At 42.2% G+C, this 21,197-nt stretch overlaps 1 protein-coding gene across 7 annotated transcripts in view; it reads right to left on the reverse strand.

Moving 5' to 3' along the window:
• Positions 1 to 1,397: 1,397 nt before the first annotated feature.
• TASP1 (taspase 1) overlaps positions 1,398 to 21,197 on the reverse strand; it is a 229,012-nt gene continuing 209,212 nt past the window's right edge. For 3 of the 7 annotated variants that reach the window (XM_014455121.2, XM_023753189.1, XM_023753194.1), the window contains one exon: positions 1,398 to 2,478. In XM_014455121.2, the coding sequence (XP_014310607.1) occupies positions 2,246 to 2,478 (233 nt within the window). In that variant the 3' untranslated portion in view covers positions 1,398 to 2,245. The remainder of the gene's footprint in view (positions 2,479 to 21,197) is intronic. The other 4 variants (XM_023753192.1, XM_023753191.1, XM_023753190.1 and 1 more) reach the window with 2 other exon arrangements.

The raw sequence follows: 21,197 nt of genomic DNA on the forward strand, positions 1-21,197 counted from the left end.
CCTTCCGCCTCTTCACCTGCTTCCAAACCCCAAGCAGGATCACGGCCATGACCTTGAGGGATCCAGAACAGACTTAATTATACTCAAGAGGACCACACATCCAATGTTCAGGACTTAAAAAGAAATAGAATGCAGGCATACAGTCAAGATCCTCCACATTAAAAGTGGGCATCTTCAAATATAGCTTCAGAATCGTGCTACCACCAGCCAGACTAGGACAGGAGGTTATATTCTCCCTCTTCTGCTTCTGCTTTTTCTCCTTTGGTGTGAAATGAAGTTGATTTTCTATTTGCCAGCATCCTCTGGTTACAGTACCTGCTCTTCAACGTCTGATCTTCTAATGAAGGAACTTACACTATCCAATATGTTTCTGAATATCATTTTTTTTTCTCCCTCAATATTCCTTGAATTTAAAAAAAAAAAAGACACTGGAGAATAAAGTCTTAACAACTGTTATGGGGCCATGATCCTTTGTACTGACCACTTTTTAAACTCTTCATAAAAGGGGTCTTTAACAAGCCCAAGCGTTTAAATATGAATGGAATAAAGGCAAAAGGAGATGAAAGACATGGCATTCCTGGTGAAATAGGTCAGATGATTTTCAGACTCCCAAGTGTCCTGATAGTTTTACGTGATCCAGTCCAGTTCCTGAAAAAACCCTGCCAACAGGTAACAGGTCTTTGAAAGCTTTTGAAGCCAAAGGCTCCCCACCAGCCAGCCCATCTCTCACTAAGTTCTCAGCCTCATTAAGAATGAGAAACAGATACCACGGCACCAACCTGTCTAGAGAACACAGCGAGACAAATGTAATTGCCTGTATGAGGAATATAGGGCAGCGACTCCCGAATCATTCGTATTTACACCCACTCCATTTCGGTTGTCTTTCCTTTATAATTTGGCCATACATCGATGTCAAGTGTATAATTTCATCTGGGGCTTTATCAGTTACCGCCAGAGCCATGATTACAGGGTGCAGGGGACGCCTCCCCCTGAGCGAGGCTATCTTTAGTATCTTCTTGATAGCCACTTCTTACATAGAAAATCAAAAGGAAAGCCTTGGTTTTCTTATGTGGCTCCAGAATCACTAAATATAACATTTAGGAGCAATTTATTGACTGTAACCGCTGGGTTTTCAACTGCCACTACAGTTTTTCAAAGTGCTCTTATTCCTTTCTTTTGTTATTTTTATCAAGTTGGAACAGAAATTTCAGGGAGTTCTATACTGACCATTCAATCATGTACTAAGTTCAACTTTTACCTTGCTAGTGCCCCACCCAACTTATTGTATGAACATAAGCCTGGATTTTGACCAATCAGAATCCCAGCAAGAAGGCTAATAGTATGATTTTTGGAAGAAGTAACGTTTCACAAACAAAATAAAAAATGGCTCGCCGGTCTAGGATTCAAAAGATAATTTATTAGTCTGAGGAGTCACACACTATACCCAGTAATATGCTTCTTTTATTTTTGTGCCTTTACCTTAAAAATATATTTAAACAAGAAACAAAGATAATATTGAATTTTCCCATAAATTTTGCTTTCTTATTTACAGTGTTACATTGTAAATAACATTCCATTATACACAAATTAAGGACTGCATTACCGTATGGTTTCTTTACATATCCTTTCATAATACAGTACACACAGCTCGAAGCTATTACGTTTAGAAAGGCTTGAGGGAAGAAGTACAAACTTTGTCAATAAGACTATTATTTTAAAAGGTTCTGACCTTGATTCTCTGCTAGATTGTTTCACTGAAACCATTCTTTGTTAAAGAAAAATGCCCCATATGAGGGATGAGAATAACAGTTTAAGTCACCACAGGATCCACTTAAACTGGTTAACAAATAAAAACACTTTATCACTTATTACTGTTACTAAATGGAGCACTACCACTGTCAAGTCATTTAAACAAGCAGATTTACCCTTCAATTCAGACACATTACATCGACGACAGTTGGTACCTCTTTACGAAATAAAAAATGTTTCCTGCAACTTTACGTTTGACTTGTAAACAGTTAAAGCACACATTTTGTAAAGATGATTGACTCATTCCTGGTCTTAGGTTACGCAATATGGGGGAGTTTCTATTTCATCAGGGAGAAGCAAGCACTCACGCTGCACACACACACACACACACACACGCACACACACACACACGCACACGCACACACGCAAACACTCGTGCACTCAGCCCACCCGCCCACCAAAGGCCGGCGTGTCACTAGCACTCACTGTGGCAGCACTAGTGTCGCCAGCGGTGTGCGAGGCTGCAATAGGAGTTATAAAATGAAGACGATAGGACAGGACATCCAACTTCTGTTAAAAATACGGAAATCTCAGGTTCTGAAATGCCCTCAGGTGCTTCATGCTCAGCTTGAAGGTTCAGTTTACTGGGCTCTGCAAGCGGCACACCCCACCTTCGATGGCCACGGACTGTCCTGCCACCGCACCGGGAGGGAGTCTGGAAATGTGAGTCTGCAAAGAGGGAGACAGGAGAACGTTAGAGGTGCCGGCTGTGTCCCCCCAGGTGTGACAGGTGGAGGCAAGACCAGAGCCTCACGGCTCCTCTTTGCCTCTGGGCACCGGCAGACGGTGGTGGTGGGAACCTTAGGTGCCCAGATCCTGCTTGTCCAGGCCGCTCAGGGCACGTGTACTGAGTATCCCTGTGTGCCAAGCACAGCACTAGCCACTGGAGTTTCAGAGCGGGCAGCCAACCAAGGCCCCTACAGCACAGAACTTACAGTATAGTCAGTCTGTACTCAGAGTAGTAGAGAGCTTTTATTGTGGACACTATTACAGATGTCTCCCATTCTTTTTTTTTTTAATCCTCACCCAAGAATATTCTTTCCACTGATTTTCAGAGAGAGTGGAAGAGAGAGGGAAAGAAGAGAGAAACATCGATGTGAGAGAGACACATTGATTGGTTGCCTCCTGCTAGAGCCCTGACCAGTGCCCGGGCCGGGGAGGAGCCTGCAACTGAGGTACGTGCCCTTGACCGAAGGGTCCCAGGTCGACAGCCACTGAGCCAAACCGGCTAGAGCGAGTCCCCCATTTTCTGTATTCAGAATAGCAGTGTGCTTTTATTGTTGACACAATTACAGATGTTCCCCATATTCACCCCCTTGTCCATCTCCACTCAGCCCCCAGTGGTTTTAATGCCAACTATCTTGGTCACATTCCAGTTCCATGAAAACGAATAATTTATATACATTTTGTCCTCTGAGCATTCAGAGCAACTACGAATACCTGGTTCATGTTTATACTTCCAATTTGTCCCTTAAAAGATCTGAATAGCTTACAAAAAGTCAGATAATTCAACAACCTAAAGTAAGTGAGGCAATGAGGAAAAGAAAAAGAGGTTACAAAGCAAGGTGAAGACTGGCATGAGGTGAACACCTAGCAGACTGCTGCCCTGTCCCCCAGCTTCCCAGCGGCTGCGGCGGGGTGGTTCACGTGGCACACAGGATCACACAAACCACGTGCCTGGAGAACACCTACCACCATGGCGAGGGAGCCATGTGTTTGGTGGGGCTTCAGATACGGAAGGTGGCATGTACAGTGGATCAGCTGTACGACAGTGAGCGTGGTGGGATGAAGGCTACATTATGCAGAGGAGGCGGCCCTGAGTGAAGATGTGAGTGTCCCAGGAGGGGTCAGGACAGCAGCCAGGAATCCCTTTGTAGATGGTCCTGCTTAATCCCAGGATAGATAAATGTAGGGAGTTTCTAAGAAGAACAGGGCTGCATCTCCTCTAGGGCAGCGGTTCTCAACCTGTGGGTCGCGACCCCTTTGGCAGTTGAACGACCCTTTCACAGGGGTCGCCTAAGACCATCCTGCATATCAGATATTTACATTAGGATTCATAACAGTAGCAACATTACAGTTATGAAGTAGCAACGAAAATAATTTTATGGTTGGGTCACAACATGCGGAACTGTATTTAAAGGGCCAGAAGGCTGAGAACCACTGGTCTAGGGAATCTTCTCTAATTCTGTTTCTCTAAACAAGCTTTTCCTGAGAACTGAACTGAGGGGAGCTCAGCCCTGGGGCAGCCAAACAGGAAGCAAGCATGAACATTTGATGGAAAAACAGGTAACATGGTTGGCTTATAGTTGAGGGTGGACACCACTCTTGAATCTCACTGTGCAAGTCCTATTAGAGTAGCTGACACAGATCAACCATTTGGAAAGTTCTGGAGAACAGGACTGTCCTTTGGGTACTCGGTTTTTGTGTGTACAAGGCAGCAGCAACCCGGAACCTTTGGGGGCGAGGTTGGTGGACTTGGGGGTGGAGAGCTGGACGAGGCAATCCTGTGGCATCTCCTGGGATGAAAGTTTCAGTGAGTTCATTCGGCAGGCTCGTGCCGCTGGGAACTAACTGTGTCCCAGCAGCTGGCCTCATTGTCACGTCGGAGGGCAAACTTGCCTCTCACTGCTTGGATATCTTAGAGCTAAGTCCATACTGAGACTAACTGGTGAATCTTCTGTTCCTTGTGATGCTTCATTAATCTTGTGGGAGGAGCTAGAAGAGGACCTGTTTGATTCTGCTATCTAACAGCCCTTGTCACATTAGGAACAAAAAGCTGAAATCCCACAATTCCCAGGGCTCAGTGTTGATGGGGCCATGTTTATATTTCAGGACATTATTAACATGCAGTGAAAGAGAATTTTTTGCCTAGGGATCATTCATTAATTTTTTTAAAGGTTCTCCTAAACAAAAAGCTCCCCGAGAGAGTAGAAGCCCCTCAGTCCATTTCATCCCTAACGTCACCTCTTCAGTCCTGAACACAGGCATGCAGCTAAGACAGGGGTCAAGAATAAAGCAGAACCGCTGTGGAAAACAGTATGGCAGTTCCCCAAGAAATTAAACATAGAATTATCATATGATACAACACTTCCACTTCTGAGTACATACCCTAAACAAGTGAAAGCAGGGACTCAAAAATATATTTATACACCAATGTTCACAGCAATATTATTCACAACAGCTAAAAGGTAGAAGCAAACCAAATGTCCATTAGTATATGAAGAGATAAACAAAATTGTGTAATATGCTTACAATGGAATATTATCCAGCTTGACAAAGGAACAACAGCCTGACACATGCCACAATATGAATAAGCTTTGAAAACATTATGCTAAATGAAATAAACAATACAAAAGTGCAAACATTGGAGGATTCCATTTATAAGAGGTACCTAGTAATCAAATTCATAGAGAGAAAGCAGAATGCCAGCGGCTGTGGGCGGCAGGAATGGGAAGTCATTGTTTAATGAGCACAGCTTGGGAAGATGAGTAAGTTCTGGAGATGGAGGGCTGTACAACAATGTGAATGGACTAAATGCCACTGAACTGTACACTCAGAAGTGGTTAGAAGGATAAAAATTTATGTCTTATACATTTTGCCACATTTTTTAAATCCTCAACTGAGGATGTGTTTTTACTGATTTGAGACAGAGACAGAGAGAGAGAGAGAGAGAGAGAGAGAGAGAGAGATGACAGAGAAACACTGATCAGCTGCCTCCCATATGCACCCTGAGCATGGATTGAACCCACAACCCAGGTATGTGCCCTGACTAGAATTGAACCCACAACCTTCTGGTGTACAGGATAATGCTCCAATCAACTGAGCCACCCAGCCAGGATTTCCACCATTTTTTTAAAAAAAGTAATAAAGCAGAAATGACACTTTCCTACCTGGTCCAGAATAGTTTTCTATGAGATGGCATTAAGGGTAGGGGTCAGCTAGGAATGAATCCAGGATGCAGACCCCATAGGAGAAACATGAATACTACCAGGTTCTGTTCACAAATAAGTTGGAATTTTCCAATCAGGTTAAATTATCTGTCCCTAAAAGAGAAGCTCACAGGAAAATCCATCCTCATGTTTCCCAAAGGTCCAGGGAGAATCTAGGCACCAGAGGGGACAGAGAATAAATTGTTAAAAGATCAAAGAGTGACCATATGTCCAAGCAGATGGCCTGCAACTTGACCAGAGGGATGTTGGTCTTAAAGCAACTGGTTTCTTGCTGACCATGGCAAAGACCCAGAACTAGGGGGAAGAAAGTCATGTCCCATGAACCAACGGACTTGATAACAATCTCTTGAGATTTACAAAAACACAGACGGCCAATCCTAACTTATCTCTAACACTCCCACCCCCATTAAGTTTACGACAGAAGAACATCTAAATAAACGGAACTAAATCACAGTGTCAAGGAGAGTTAGGAAGGAAAAGAAAAAAGGACTGAAAGTGATGACAGTGGTCTTGAGAAAATAACAGCACCTGGGCAAAATGCTTCAAAAATACATTGAGATTTGTAAAAACTGAGCTGATTACATAAGACAGAAATGTTCAAGTACACAAACTAGTTGTTAGATTCTCTTCAGGATTACCCATTCCCTCGATTGTCATCTAGTTGAGGGGTTATTTTGAGATTACAAAACACATTGGCATGGTCTTGGTGTTGAGAGGAGTGAATTGGCTAACCATCCAAATGTCAATGCTTCACCAGTTTCATCCATCAACACGGTCTTCTGACTCATCAAAAAATAAGTGACCTTGGTCTGAAAAGGTCAGAGCCAAGATGTTTTGAAGCTTTCTGTGGGGATTTCAATGGAGCGTCAAATTCTATTATAAACACTGCGAGCTGTTTCACAGGCTATTTTACATGAGTGTTTATCTCCAAAGTTTCTTCTAGAGAAGTGGGTTTGGATTCCTCTTGAGACTAAAAATAGACCACTTTCTACAATGAACTTATATGTCATTATTTAAAAGTGCAATAAAGTATTTTACATTGCCTAAGGCCTGTGCAGACCCTAGGGTACCCTATAAGCATAAGAACTTTAAAAAAGGTGTCTTTGAAGCCATTTAAGTAGCAATGTACTTTCATTGGAATTTACATGAAATAACACATGAAAATGATAGGTAAAAAAGGAGCAGATTGCTCCATTTTGGGTAATCTCCCTCCATTTCTTGCTGCATACCTCCTTCATATATGATTTCAAGTCTTGAATATCCTTTTCTGGTTCTTTCTCAAGGAAATACTTCCTTAACTGGATCCCGTACTCAGTCTAGAAACTCTCATTCTAGCTCCTAGAGCACTCATCTGAGCATGTGATGTAACTGTCTTGATTTTGGTTTGCTTTGAGCTTTTAGATCTTTGTAATTGAAAGCCAGCTGGAGGCGGGAGACTGCCCTACACACACCTATGTAGTCCCTGAACCTGTCACAATGCTTGACACAAAAGGCTAAATATGCTCACTGAGTGTCTGAATGACAAAAATATACCTTCCAAGGCTATGTTTATGAACACACAAAGAATCTCAAATGTTTTAGCTAGTGCGACTGGTCAGTTTGGCTAAAAGTCAATCTTACTAGTTTGTCATATAAATATTTTTTAAGAGTAAAAGAATATATAGACTGACTGAATGGAAGAAGATATTCGCCAATGATACCTCTGATAAGGAGTTATATACAAATTTTATAAAGAACTCAACACCAAGAAAAAAAGCAATCCAATTAAAAAACAGGCAGAGGACCTGGAGAGAGATGTTTCCAAAGACATGTGAAAAGATGCTTAATGTCACTCATCATCAGAGAAATCAAATTCAAACCACAACGAAATATCATCTCATACCTGGTCAAACAGCTAGCATCAATAACTCAACAAACAACAAGTGTTGGTGAGGATGTGGAGAAAAGGGAGCTCTCGTGCACTGTTTTTGGGAATGCAGATTGGTACAGCCACTGTGGAAAGCAGTATGGATCCTCAAATAATTAACCATGGAACTGCCTTGGACCTAGTGATTCCACTTCTGGGAATATATCCAAAGAAACCCAAAACACTAATTCAAAAGTATATATGCACCCCTATATTCATTGCAGCATTATTTATCATAGCCAATATATGGAAACAACCAAATAAACAACTGGCTAAAGAAATTGTGGTACAAGTACAATGGAATATTACTCAGCCATAAAAAAGAATGAGACATTACCATTTGCAACAGCATGAATGGACCGAGAGGGCATTATGCTAAATGAAATAAGTCAGACAGAGAAAGACAAATACCATATGATTTCACTTATATATGGAAATTATTTTTAATTTATTTTTAATTTTTTCCAGCTTTATTGAAATACTAGAGGCCCGGTGCACAAAAATTTGTGCACTCGGGAGGGTGGGAAGGGGGGGGTCCCCCAGCCAGGCCTGTGCCCTCTCGCAGTCTGGGACCCCTCGGGAGATAACGACCTGCTGGCTTAGGCCTGCTCCCGGGTGGCAGAGGGCAGGCCCAATCCCTAGGTGCAGCCCCTGGTCAGGCTCAGAGCAGGGCCGATTGGGGAGTTGGGGCGCCGCCCCGTCATGCACAGAGCAGGGCGGATCAGGAGGTTGCGATGCCACCCTCAGTCACGCTCAGGGTAGGGCCGATTGGGGGGTTGGGGCACTGCCCCCTGTTACACTCAAGGCAGGGTCGATGGGGAGGTTGCGGCGCCACCCCCTGTCACGCACAGAGCAGGGCCCATCAGGGGGGTTGGGGCTCCATACCCTGTCACACACAGAGCAGGGTCGATCAGGGGGTTGGGGAGCTCACCCCTGTCACGCACAGAACAGGGCCGATCAGGGGGTTGAGGAGCTCCCCCCTGTCACTCACAGAGTAGGGCCGATAGGGGAGTAGGGGCACCGCCCCCTGTCACACACAGAGCAGGGCGGATCAGGGGGTTGGGCGCTGCACCCTGTCACACTCAGGGCAGGGTCAATGGGGAGGTTATGGCTCTACCCTGTCACACACAGAGCAGGGCCCGTGGGTTGGGGCGCCTTCCCCTGTCACACACAGAGCAGGGCCGATCAGGGGGTTGGCGAGCTGCACCCTGTCACACACAGAGCCGCAGGGCAATCAGGGGATTGGGGAGCTCCCCCCTATCAGGCACAGAGCAGGGCTGATCAGGGGGTTGGGGTGCCGCACCCTGTCACACACAGAGCCGCAGGGCGATCAGGGGATTGGGGAGTTCCCCCCTATCAAGCACAGAACAGGGCTGATCAGGGGGTTGGGGCGCCGCACCCTGTCACGAACAGAGCAGGGCGGATAGGGAGGTTGTGGCCCCGCCCCCTGTCACACACAGAGCCGCAGGGCAATCAGGGGGTTTGGGCGCTGCCCCCTGTCACACTGATCCCGGTGCCAGGAGCCTCGCTGCTCCGCTGATTCCGGTGCTGGGAGGCATATTACCCTTTTACTATACAGAATAGAGGCCTGGTGCATGGGTGGGGGCTGGCTGGTTTGCCCTGAAGGGTGTCCTGGATCAGGGTGGGGGTCCCCACTGGGGTCCTGGCCAGTCTGGGTGAGGGGCTGAGGGCTGTTTTCTGGCTGGCGAGTAACTGAAGCTCCCAACCGCTCCTTGTTTTCTTTTTTCTTTTTTTTCTTTTTTTTTTTATTCTGGGCCAGCTTTAGCTCTGAGGCCTCACTGCTGAAAACATCGATACAATGTTTCGGTCCGGCTGGCTTTCAGTCCGGCTGGTTTCTGGGGTTTTGTTTAGCTTCTTATTTGCAACATAGTACATAGTTGCTTAGAGTTGCAGCTGAGAGGCCGGCAGCGGCAGGCGGGGAACGTTGGAGTCCGCAGTCACTGAAGCAAGCAAGCCTCCCTGTTCGCTTCAGTGCATGGCTGCCGGCCGCCATCTTAGCTGACAGTTAATTTGCATAAGGATATGCTGATTAGCCAATGGGAAGGGTAGCGGTCGTACGCTAATTACCATGTTTCTCTTTTATTAGTGTAGATAATTGATACATGTTATTTATTTTTTTCCTTTTTATTGAATTTATTGGGGTGACACTGGTTAACAAAATTATACAGGTTTCAGGTGCACAATTCCACAACACATCATTTGTACATTGTATTGTGTGTTCACCACCCCAAGTTAAGTCTCCTTCTAAAGAACAAAACAAACAAACAAAATTGAAATAGACTAATACTAGTAGATACAGAGTACAGACTGATGGTTGCCATAGGGGAGTGGGCTTGGGGGACTGGGTGAAAAAGGTAAAGGGATTAAGGACTACAATGGTAGTTTAAAATAATCACAGGGATGTAAAGTACAGCATTGGGAGTACAGTAAGTGATATTGTAATAACTATGTATGGTGCCAGGTGGGAACTGGAAATATTTGGGGGAGCACTTTCTGAAATGTATAATTGTCTGAGTACTACGCTATACACCTGAAACTAATACAAACTACCATTGAATGTAAACTGTAATTGAAAAAATAAAATATAATAAAAAGTATAGACTGACTAAATTTTTCCACTTTCCCAATGACTGTATTGTTAGAACAGGAATGAAACATAGATTTCTCACATGAACAGATCCATGCCAATGGAACCCAATGGCCTGCTGGTTATACTCCTTTCTTTCTTGCTAATTCCCTGAGTGGTAAGGAAGGTCTTTGAGGTTAACACTCATTGTATAATAACATATTTGTCCTGAAGATTTCAAAATGAGGTTAGAGAAAAATTGATATCTATAATAATAAAAGCATAATATGCTAATTAGACCAGACATCCTTCAGGATGTTCTTCCGGATGACCTTCCGGACAAAGCCGGGCTGTGAGGGAAGCCTGGGTCCCAGGTGCCTGCTGGTGGCTGGGGGAAGGAAGGCCTACTCTTGCACGAATTTCATGCATTGGGCCTCTAGTAAAAATTATATAATTGCTGGATGTTCTCATCATAATCTAAGTAGTAGCTGAGGCTTCCTATCATTCATACTCATATCTTTAAATCTTTTAAGACAACCTTATTGACTGCTCTTTTGTGGTTTCTAGGGAAACTACAAGCACACGATTTAATTTTAAAAGGCTCAAAGCCTTTATTTAGTGGTTATATTTTAATTAATCTTTCCACTCTTAGGAAAGTTGCTTGAGATCTGCCACAGGAGTCAAGAAAAGATTCTCTAACAATAAGTCTCCAAAAGCAGCCAACTGCTTTCCTCCCCATCATTGTTGTGCTGCTAAGAAAGGAGTTTTGTTAGAAGAGAGGTGGTAAGCTAATAAAGAGAGAGCATGGTTTGAGGGGACAGAGGCATGGGAAGGGAAGGTATGGCATCTTCCTTCTTCATTCGTATCAGCCAAAGGCCAATTCTATGCTAAAAAGAGACAGCACAAAAGAGGTAGCAATAAAATAATTGTAAGAACTACTCTTAAACTGTCAATGCACAAGAAACTTTTATAAAAAGTTTCTTACTGGCTTGATTTACTAGCACTGCTTTGGATGACTAACCTGTAGGTTAACCAGTTTTAAATTAAATACAGTACCCGTAGGATGAGTTAGCACCTTTTTGATCAACACAAAATAAATATTGCTGCCAGTTAATAAGGTTTGCTGAAGATCAATTTGACTAACTAGCAGAAAGTTCCCTGATCAAAGACATTTGGGTGTTAGGATAGTGCACTAGTTGGCTAGGACTTTCATAACAAAATGCCTCTGGCTGGGTGGCTTAAATTGCAAAGACTTATTTTCCCACAGTTCTGGAGGCTGGAAGTCCAAGGTCAGGGTATCAGTACATTTGGTTTCTTCTGAGGCCTCTCTCCTTGGCTCACAGATGGCCTTTTCTCTGTGCACCCACATTCCTGGGGTCTCTTCTTCTTATATGGATGTAGTCCTATTAGATTAGGGCCCCACTCTTATGACCTCATTTATCTTAATCACCTCTTTAGAGGCCCATCTCCAAATACAGTCACATTGAGGGTGAGGCCTTCAAGATACGAATTTGGGGGAAAACAGTTCATTCCATAAGTGACCTTATGGTGCTCTTAAATGATACAGAGTAAAATCCAACAGTGCCCTAGATGTTTTGGTCGCCTTCAGTCCTCTGAGCTGAAATGCCCTCTCGCCCTCTCCACTTGCTCCTTGTTGTTTCTCAGCCACATTCTCCTGCCTCAGGGTCAGGACACATGCTGTTCTCCTCCAGAAAGCTCTTCCACCCAACATCCACCTGGCTCTCTTGTTTACTTCTGTCTGATGTTTACTTAACAGCCAACTTCCAAGCAGGTTAAATAGTCTATTCACCTGAATTCCACTACCCTCTCTCCTGTGTCCCTGCCACTATCTAACCACCCATCTGTTTTGTGTCTTTATCTTATTCATTGTTTGTCCCCCATGCACAAAAATTCCACAGGGGTGGAAAGTTTTATAGGTTTGCTCAATGTTTTCCCTTAGGACCTAAAAGATAGCCTGACCATCTGAGGAACTCAGTATTTTTATTAAAGGACTAGAGCAGTGATGGCGAACCTTTTGAGCTCAGCGTGTCAGCATTTTGAAAAACCTAACTTAACTCTGGTGCTGTGTCACATATAGAAAATTTTTTGATATTTGCAACCATAGTAAAACAAAGACTTATATTTTTGATATTTATTTTATATATTTAAATGCCATTTAACAAAGAAAAATCAACCAAAAAAATGAGTTTGTGGGTCACCTCTGACACGTGTGTCATAGGTTCGCCATCACTGGACTAAAGGCCCGGTGCATGAAATTCATGAACTGTGGGGGGTGGGGGGATGTCCCTCAGCCCGGCCTGTGCCCTCTTGCAGTCCCAGAGCCTTAGGGGGATGTCCGACTGCCGACTTAGGCCTGAGGGGAGAGGGCCTAAGCCGGCCGTTGGACATTCTTAGCACTGCCGCAGAGGTGGTAGAGGCTCCTGCCACCGCCGCTGCATTCACCAGCCGTGAGCCCAGTTTCTGGCTGAGTAGCGCTCCCCCTGTGGGAGTGCACTGACCACTAGGGGACAGCTCCCGTGTTAAGCATCTGCCCCCTGGTGGTCAGTGTGCGTCATAATGACCAGTTGTTCAGCCGTTCGGTCAATTTGCATATTAGCCTTTTTATTATATAGGATTTCTTTTTAAATGAAGGCTGGGAAATGAAAGAGAACAAACTACAAATTAGGCATTTCATATTTCTTAATTTTTTAGTTGTTTTATTCTATTTTATAAATTTGTTATAAATTTTTGAAGAGACTTGTACAAATTAAGCAATCAAAATGATACTGAAGTTATGGACCTTAAAACTCTGGGGAAAAAAGAAGCCTACCTTATTTCCCACGACTGACACTGTCTGGTCATTTACCCTCCACAACAACTGCACACGTGCTCCCCTCCTTCAGAGAGAGCTCGTTGCACATCGGCAGCCCAGACAGTGGTCAGTGGGGGCTGTGTGCCTCTGTCTGTTGTGCTGCAGTAATGAATTCTGATGAATTCAGCACAAGGAGGGGCCTGGGAAAGCCCAGGGCAACCCTGCTCACAGGGGCATTTTCCCTTCTGGAAAGCAGGGTGCCCGGCTGGTGAAAGGCGGTGCCTCTAGCTCAATTTCACAAGGTTATGGGCATTTGAAGAGTCAGGCATTCCTTCTCCCTTCTCGTCTAATTCTGCCTTGTTCTTCAAATTGCTAAGTCCCAGGTAACATTTTTTAAAAAATCTACTAATAGTGTCACCTGGACCTTCTTAATATAGCTCAGAATAATGTGTATATTTTGTAGAATGAAGATACATTAACTACGGGCTAAGCTTGTCATCCGGATCCAGCATCACTGTGCTTCTCAGGCACGTCAGTTTGGGACTGTGAGGTGGCACTGTGGGCTGAGCACATCTCACGTCCCTGCACAGTGAATTCTTACCTGATGTCATAATAGTCACTCTCCTTTTCCTTTTACTGGCATGAACGTGATAGACCTTAAATGACCCACTCCCGAGAGAAGGGCCGGGGAAGTGTGTCTGGTGGGTTTTTATTGCTTTGTTTCTATTATAGGCATTTTTTTTCCTTAACGAGTTGAGTCAGGAGACACCCCCACCTCCACCTCGCTGCCCCATCCTTTTCCCAGAAGTGCCCTGCCCACTGCTTTCAAGAGCTGTCTTTCAAGGAGACAGGACTTGTGAGTAAGAATATTCTGAGTACTCGTTGTGTACAACATTAAACCTTGGAATGCAGTTTACTGCTCTAAAAATAGTTTGGTCTTCAGACTTCATCCTGAAAGCAGAAGTACTCACATAATTGACAGTTTCATATGAACCTGCTTAACACAGCTCAGAATAATGTGCATATTTTATAGACTAAAACCCCATTTAACTATAGGTCAAGGGATCCGGGTGCTCATTCCCATGCCTGCTTAATGCTGCAAAATGTGGACTCAGGGTCAGATGGTCTCTAGAGTAGCCTCTCAGAGCTGTAAGTTTTCTGTACTGGTTTCATGGAGTTCTGTGCACACAATATTGCTAATGAATAAAAAAACAAGTATTTTACTTCTATTCCCTCACTGCTTTCAAATGAAAGTAATAAACTGGCCAGAGCAATCTGAAGATGTGATTCCTAAGTTCAACCTAACAAATCAGAAATATCAACAGAATGAGGAATTAATACCACATGTTAGTCATCTCACTGTATGTCGCCCCTGCCTCGTTTTCCAAATTTAAAACAACGATGCCGTAAAAGATCCATTGGCAAAATTGGACAAAACACAATGAGAGCATTATGGTAAGTTTCACTATTAGTACTGAAACAAGCTGCATAGAGGGAAAAGCTCTATTGTTCTCACATATAAATATCATGTCCAAGGAGCCTTAAAATGAGATTAAAATGTTGTCTGATGAGAACAGCATGTTGCATTCTCTTGGCAACTTTTGTCACTTTTTTACCATGCAAAACATACTACACTTCAGAGGCAACATCAGACAAGATCGCCCTCCTATTTTTAACTCAAAAGCCCAACAAAGGCATCACATAAACATGGCAATCCCCTCAGTACCTCTGATACCACCACTCACAGAGAGTTATTATCATGAAGATTCCATTTTACTAAAGGTGATAAAAGCTCTCCACTATTTAGCAAATATTTATTCTGCACTTATGATGAGAGAACAGAAAAATGAAACACACATGGACCTTGCTCTGAAGGCAATTATGTTTTTTGTATGATGCGGAAACTAGTTCCTTGTGAAATCTTAATAAAAATACCAAATCCCTATATTTGCATAATGCTTTATTTTGCATCAAGTTCTTCAAAATACCATGTCAGGTAGAAAGATGTATACCACACATATTTTTCAAGTGAAAAAAGAGCAAGACTCAGCATGGTTATGTGGTTTGCTTACCATCACAGAGGAAGTGGAAAAACTGAGACTTGAATGAAAGCCTCAGGACTCCTAATTTAGGGCTCTCTCTACTCCCAAAAAGCCTTACCATGGAGGAGTTTAAATCTAGCTCTGTTAAGACACACACCTTTCACTGCAGGAGGCTTAGGACTGAGTAGTTTTTCAGGTTGAAATAAGGCTTGCTCAGAAAAGCTATTACCACAAATTTTACCAACAAATTTCAGGATGATTCTGGGATTCAGAGAATTGGGTTTGAGCCCTAACTCTGCTGCTAGTCTCTGGACTGGATAGTTACTAGCTCTCTGAACTTTAGCTTCTTTATAGATAAAAGTGAAAAATTAGACTCAATTATATTCAGGGTTTATTTGATTCTAATATTCCATACAGTTGTGTTTTCCAAAGAACCTCTAAGTGTTGTTTAAATAAGTTTTTTCCCCCCCAAAAAACCTATGTCTAAATTTTCCTAGAATCAGGTTGTCGATTTTTAAATATCCCTTTTAAGAATTAAAATACCAATTGGTCCTAGGACTTTGTGTTACCTTCTCCTTAGACCTGGCTTAACATTAAGAGTGGAGTTCTTAGAGGGTGGTAGGATCACCTACTGAGACCTACCACAGGGTATCTGATGATAGGCCCAGCAGGCTGGATTTCCACCCCCATCCCGCCCCACTTCCCACCCCCACCCCCTGGATTTGTACCTCCATCTATGAAGGAACAAAGCCCGTCCCTAGGCTCCCTCTTAGATAAGAAGGTAGGCAGGCAGGAAGAAAGGTTGGTAGGTATGCCACCATATGCCACGCAGATTATATGGAAATACATATCTGATACCATAATGTTAATGGGGCATACTGAGATTGTAAAGACCTCTTAGACTCTTCACTCTGATTTCTAAAATCTTCTTCACTCTTCTTTTTCAAACATCCTTAGAGAAACATATACTATTTTTATATTAGAAACTGACTTTAAAAGAAGAATAAATCAGTATAGGCCATTCCAGGTATTCCATACAATCATAATTATATACAAAAAAATCACAGTTGTAAAAACAGAAGGAAATACTAGTATACCAAAATGTTAATAGTAGTTAATGTGGGGGAGCTCACTGCATTCCAGCAGGATTCATTCAGAGCCTGGATTAAAATTATTTTTTCTGTCATTTTCCCGTATTTCCTTAATTACATAGCAGGGAGATTTAATGAGTACTTAATGCAACAATATAATCTATTAAAAAATTACTCTATGTCCTTTTCTAACTGTCCTAGACCCATTTTGGAAGGCATCCTGTGTCCCCACTCTGCGCCCTTGCACTGGTAAAAACAAATGAACAAACTGTACAGTCCACACAGGACACAGCAACAGCATCTGGTCATTCAGATCACTCTCTTCTCTTTGAAACACCTTCTTCCCTTGGTTTCTAGGACCCCACACTCACCTGGCTCTGCTTAATCCCTTTGCAAGTCCCTCCTCATTTCCCCAACTTACACATATAGAGTTTCCCTGGACTCAGGTCTATTTTCTTTTGATCGTGTTCACTTTCTTGGTGATCTCTTCCAGTCTTATCGTTTTAAAAAGAGCATTATATGCTGAGACTCCGAAATATACCTCTCCAGCTTAGGCCTCTCCAGAGGAATTCAGATAGTCTGTCCAGAATCTTAGCTCTACCTCTTTGTAGCTGTGTGAACTTATATAAGTAACTTAATATCTCAGATATTTCTTCTCAGAGGGGGGCTAATGGTGGCAGGAGGCGCTGAGCTAAGAGGAGAAGATTGAGCTGAGCAATGAAGATCCAGGTGCAGCTGCCCCCAATCCCTGCACCGAGGCTGGGGGTTTACCCTCCGTTCTGTAAGGGGAGGCTCTGGGCCAGTTTCCTCAATGAAAGGCAGCCCAGTGTCCTCTTCTTGCAGAACCTGGTGGGAAAGTCTCAGCATCCTGATGATTTGTACTGGGTGAAAATCCAAAATATCAGTTACAATCTTCTGTTTGGTAAGCTGCCAGGTAACATGGATTTCACTTCAGCTTGAAAAGAGCATCTTGTATTTGAAAAGAAATGAAAAGCTAATGTTTAAACTAACTTAGAGAGTGAAACCACTATTTGTGTAATGGACTATTTCCTGAGAATTTCAGCTGATCTGTCAGTGAGGAATTCTGAAGGGGTAAAAATAAAACCACCAACAAATGCTTTGAAGAAAGTGCTCCTTGTCAAAACCATCTGCTCCTGACGTCTTACGAATATCAGACCCTGCAACACCAGAGGCTGTGAAGGCCCTGAGACCTAGAGAGCAGCATCGCCCGAGCTGATTTGTGCTGATCCTGGAAGATGCTCCTGAAGAAGGGAGCATGACCAAATGTCAGGGAAATGCAGCAACTTAAATTGTGCGGCCCCAGCCCACTCTTCTTGGAGCCAGACAGGCACGTGAGAACGTAAGTTCAGACATCCTTCAGGAAAGAAACCTGCGTGACTTTCCACCAGCTCATCCCAATGTCAATGAATGCCTTCCTTGAATTCCAGCTGCACCCAGAACTATTAAAAGGCTGCTGAAACTTCCCTTTTATTCCACTCTAACGCTGACATCTCAGTTTCCTTTGCTGGTTCTTCCTACCTTCTCAACAACTAAATGTTAGGGTACCCCCAGACTCAATCAATGTTGGACCACTTTTCCTTAGCATGTTTTGTAGAAATGATTTAGACATACAATGAAGCATCTGGTTGCATTGGAAAAAACAGGAAAGAATAACTCTCCATACCTACTCCCTCCTTTCAGTTACCACTCCAGTTCTTTACTTCCATTTACAGCAAAGTTCTTTAAAAGACTTGTCTGTACTTGTCACCTCAAATTCTTTCCTTCCATTCTCTCCTTAAACCCTCTACAATCAGGTTTTCTCCTTGACTACTCCACTGGTCTATGCTCAGACCTAATTTCATAGGCTCTAACAAAGTTGATGGCCTTGAAATAGTTTGAAAAATGACAACTTCATTTTCCCAATTGTTTTTTCTCCTCAGTTTCTAAGACACCACACTCATCTGGTTCACCACCAACCTCCACGGCCACTTCTCAGTGTTCCTTTCTGGTTCCTCCTCATGTCCTCAACTTATATATAAACACAGGAGTTCCACAGGACTCTTCTGTGTTCACTCTCTTGGTGATGTCAGCAAGCCTTGTAGTTTTAAAAAGCATTTCTATATTGAAATTCCCAAATATACATCTGTAGCTTAGTCTTCTCTCCTGGCACATATATCCAACTATCTACCAGGCATCTCCATTTGATTCTTAACATGCATCTCAAAATTAACATGTCCAAAACTGAACTCTTTCTACTTCCCCTCAAGCTTTCTTCCTCCCCCTCACCTCTTCCTCACCCCAGTATATGGCAACTTCATTTTTCCAACTGGTTAGGACAAAATCTTAGGAGCTACCATTGCCTTCTCTATTTCCCCTCATACTTCTATCCAATCTATCAGCAAATCCCATGGTTCTACCTTAAAACATACACAGAAGCTGGTTTGCACCGTCAGTATAACTAACACTCCAGTTCAAGTCATTATCATCACTCACATGAGTAATACAATCTTAATTCTAGTTCTAGGTAAACTGATTTTGGTTTAGTAGCTAAAATTTCAAAGACAAAGAATTAAGGCATCCTTCCTGGTCAATCATTACCAATCATTGTAATAAATCCCCGATTAGCTCTAATACCAGTTAGCTGATGTTAGAAGGTATGCATTTCTGTCATCTTTAATGGTGAAACCCTTATTTGTATTTATGTCTTTTTTGCCCCAAATATGGCCTACTGAACAAAAATAAATAAATTGCTGGATTCAGGAACTTGTTACACCTAAGAAGTCATCACCTTAAACAACAGGTTTTCCTGTCTGACCATGGAAGTTTATAGATAATTCAGATGGAAGTATGTTTCAGTCAGGGACTACTGGGGCTTATTACTGCCTATTAAGAGATTGTTTGGCCAAGATCTTCCATCTTTCTCCTAAAAATACTCACCATAAACATTTTTAATGGAGCAGTATAGTTGGCAGGTTCTAATTGTTCAAAAATTTACCATAATATACACAAGAGCTATCAGTGGAAGAAATCAGGAGATTATTGGGTTTTTTTTTTCATGTTATAGGAACCACATTTAAAATAACATTAATTTTCTATTTCAGGTAAAAAAAAAAAAAGCTGTTTCCAAGTACTGTGAGCATCTCCTAATAGCAAACTGTTAATACAACCCTCATCCTAAGTTAAGTTTCTTTTTACCCCTTCAACACTACAGCAGACAGTGTAGTCCAAACATGTACAGTACAGTGATGACAGCTCAAGAGCATAAAAGTAAATCGACAGTACCCACCACTTATTACATCCAGAAGTATTTGAAAGAAATGTAAATAGAGAGTAGCTCAACTGTATCCAAATGTCTCAATTAGTTATTACTAAAATGTTAAATTTCACCAATTTACAGCACTGTTTTACTCACGAGACATCAAAGTCATATACTGTAACAATCATAAATGAATTTTAATCCTTAGGATTGGACAGAATAGACATTCCAAGATGAAGGCGTTTAAAAAGACAGAAACTATATTATTTGAATGAATGGTAGTATTCTAGCAGACAGACATTGCTTTAGATTCAAACTCCACAACTTGGATCAGTCTCAAATGCCTGGTGAAGCAGGCCAGGTCTAGGGCTGCCAAAGTGGAGTGCGCGGCCCCACTGAACAGGGTGGCTACCACTTGGTTCCAGCCAATCACTGCATAGGAGTGGGCCCCAGGGCTGCCAAATCGAATGCTCTTATAGGAGAAAATAAATGAGAAGAAAAATAATTGTATTTTTATGTAAAACTTAAAATGCTTTTATCTTGTAAAAAAATTTATGTGATATTTGTATTTCATGTAAATTCAAAAATGTTTATGTAACAATTTTCAATTTATTTAAAAAAGCTGATGAATCTAGTTTTTTATCTCAAATCTGGAGATTACTGGGAAGGAAGGGCAGTGGGGACAAAGTGTGTCCAGACAATCATCTGGACTCAAAGTTCTACCCTAAACCTCAACATGAAGTCACTCATGCAAGATGTGTTTATGGAATGTCTACTTGTGCTAGGCCCTGTGTAGCCATTAGCACCTCCATATACACTGCACGTATGGAGATCCAGCTCCTGTTACTCACCTATTTAATAAAATAATGTAATAAAAGTCCTTACAACATAAAACCAGTGGGAGATCCCAAGTATTTACAATCATAGAACCAATTCCTTATTAAGAATTAGAAAGGTAACATGAAATAAGAATGACATGACCAAGATGATGTCCTTTTTTTAAGATTTAAAAAAAAACACAGGAAAGATTCCTTTCATCATCTGCTTTCCAAGCAAAAGAAAGAAAACACCATTCTGTAATCATTACTCCATCACTGTGGGTAGTAAGGTCAATCATTCTCAAGGACACGTGTCTTAGTTACATGTCATGGTTATGTGTCCTGTGGGCACACAGCAGGCATGTGTCTGCTTTGAGAAGGTAAATATTTCCCTGAACCATTGGGTATTAGAAGGTAATAAGGGGACATTCTAATGTTAAGTTCATACCTGATGTGAACCACGTAGACTAATGACTATGTAAGTATGTTTTCATTATTTTTCATGTTGCTATAACAAAAAAAAAGGCTTATTCATTTCAACTAACATAGAGTATCTACAAGTCCAATTAATAGACATATTTATCTTTGCAAAGATCTAACCCTACACTATGATTAAAATGAGATTTATTTGGATAAATATAGCTAATTCCTTTGAGAAGATTTATGTTCTTGCCAACATGGTGAATTCCCTCTTTGTGTTTATTCTATTTATTGCTTTGGAGCAAAGTTGAATGAATCATTTGGAAGAAACTGATGGCGTAAGACTAATTAAGCAAAAATAAAATTACCAACTACTCTTAGAAATAAACTTGAAGCTGAGGAAATGTCTGTCTTAAAATGTGTCTTTCACATATTCAATCTTCTCCAATCGTCTCCTGTTTGTCTGAAGGACTTTCTAAATAGATCCAATGGGGCTTTCCTGGCAG

The sequence above is a fragment of the Myotis lucifugus genome, unplaced genomic scaffold (genome assembly GCF_000147115.1).
Source record: "Myotis lucifugus unplaced genomic scaffold, Myoluc2.0 scaffold_42, whole genome shotgun sequence".
Classification (NCBI taxonomy): Eukaryota; Metazoa; Chordata; class Mammalia; order Chiroptera; family Vespertilionidae; genus Myotis; species Myotis lucifugus.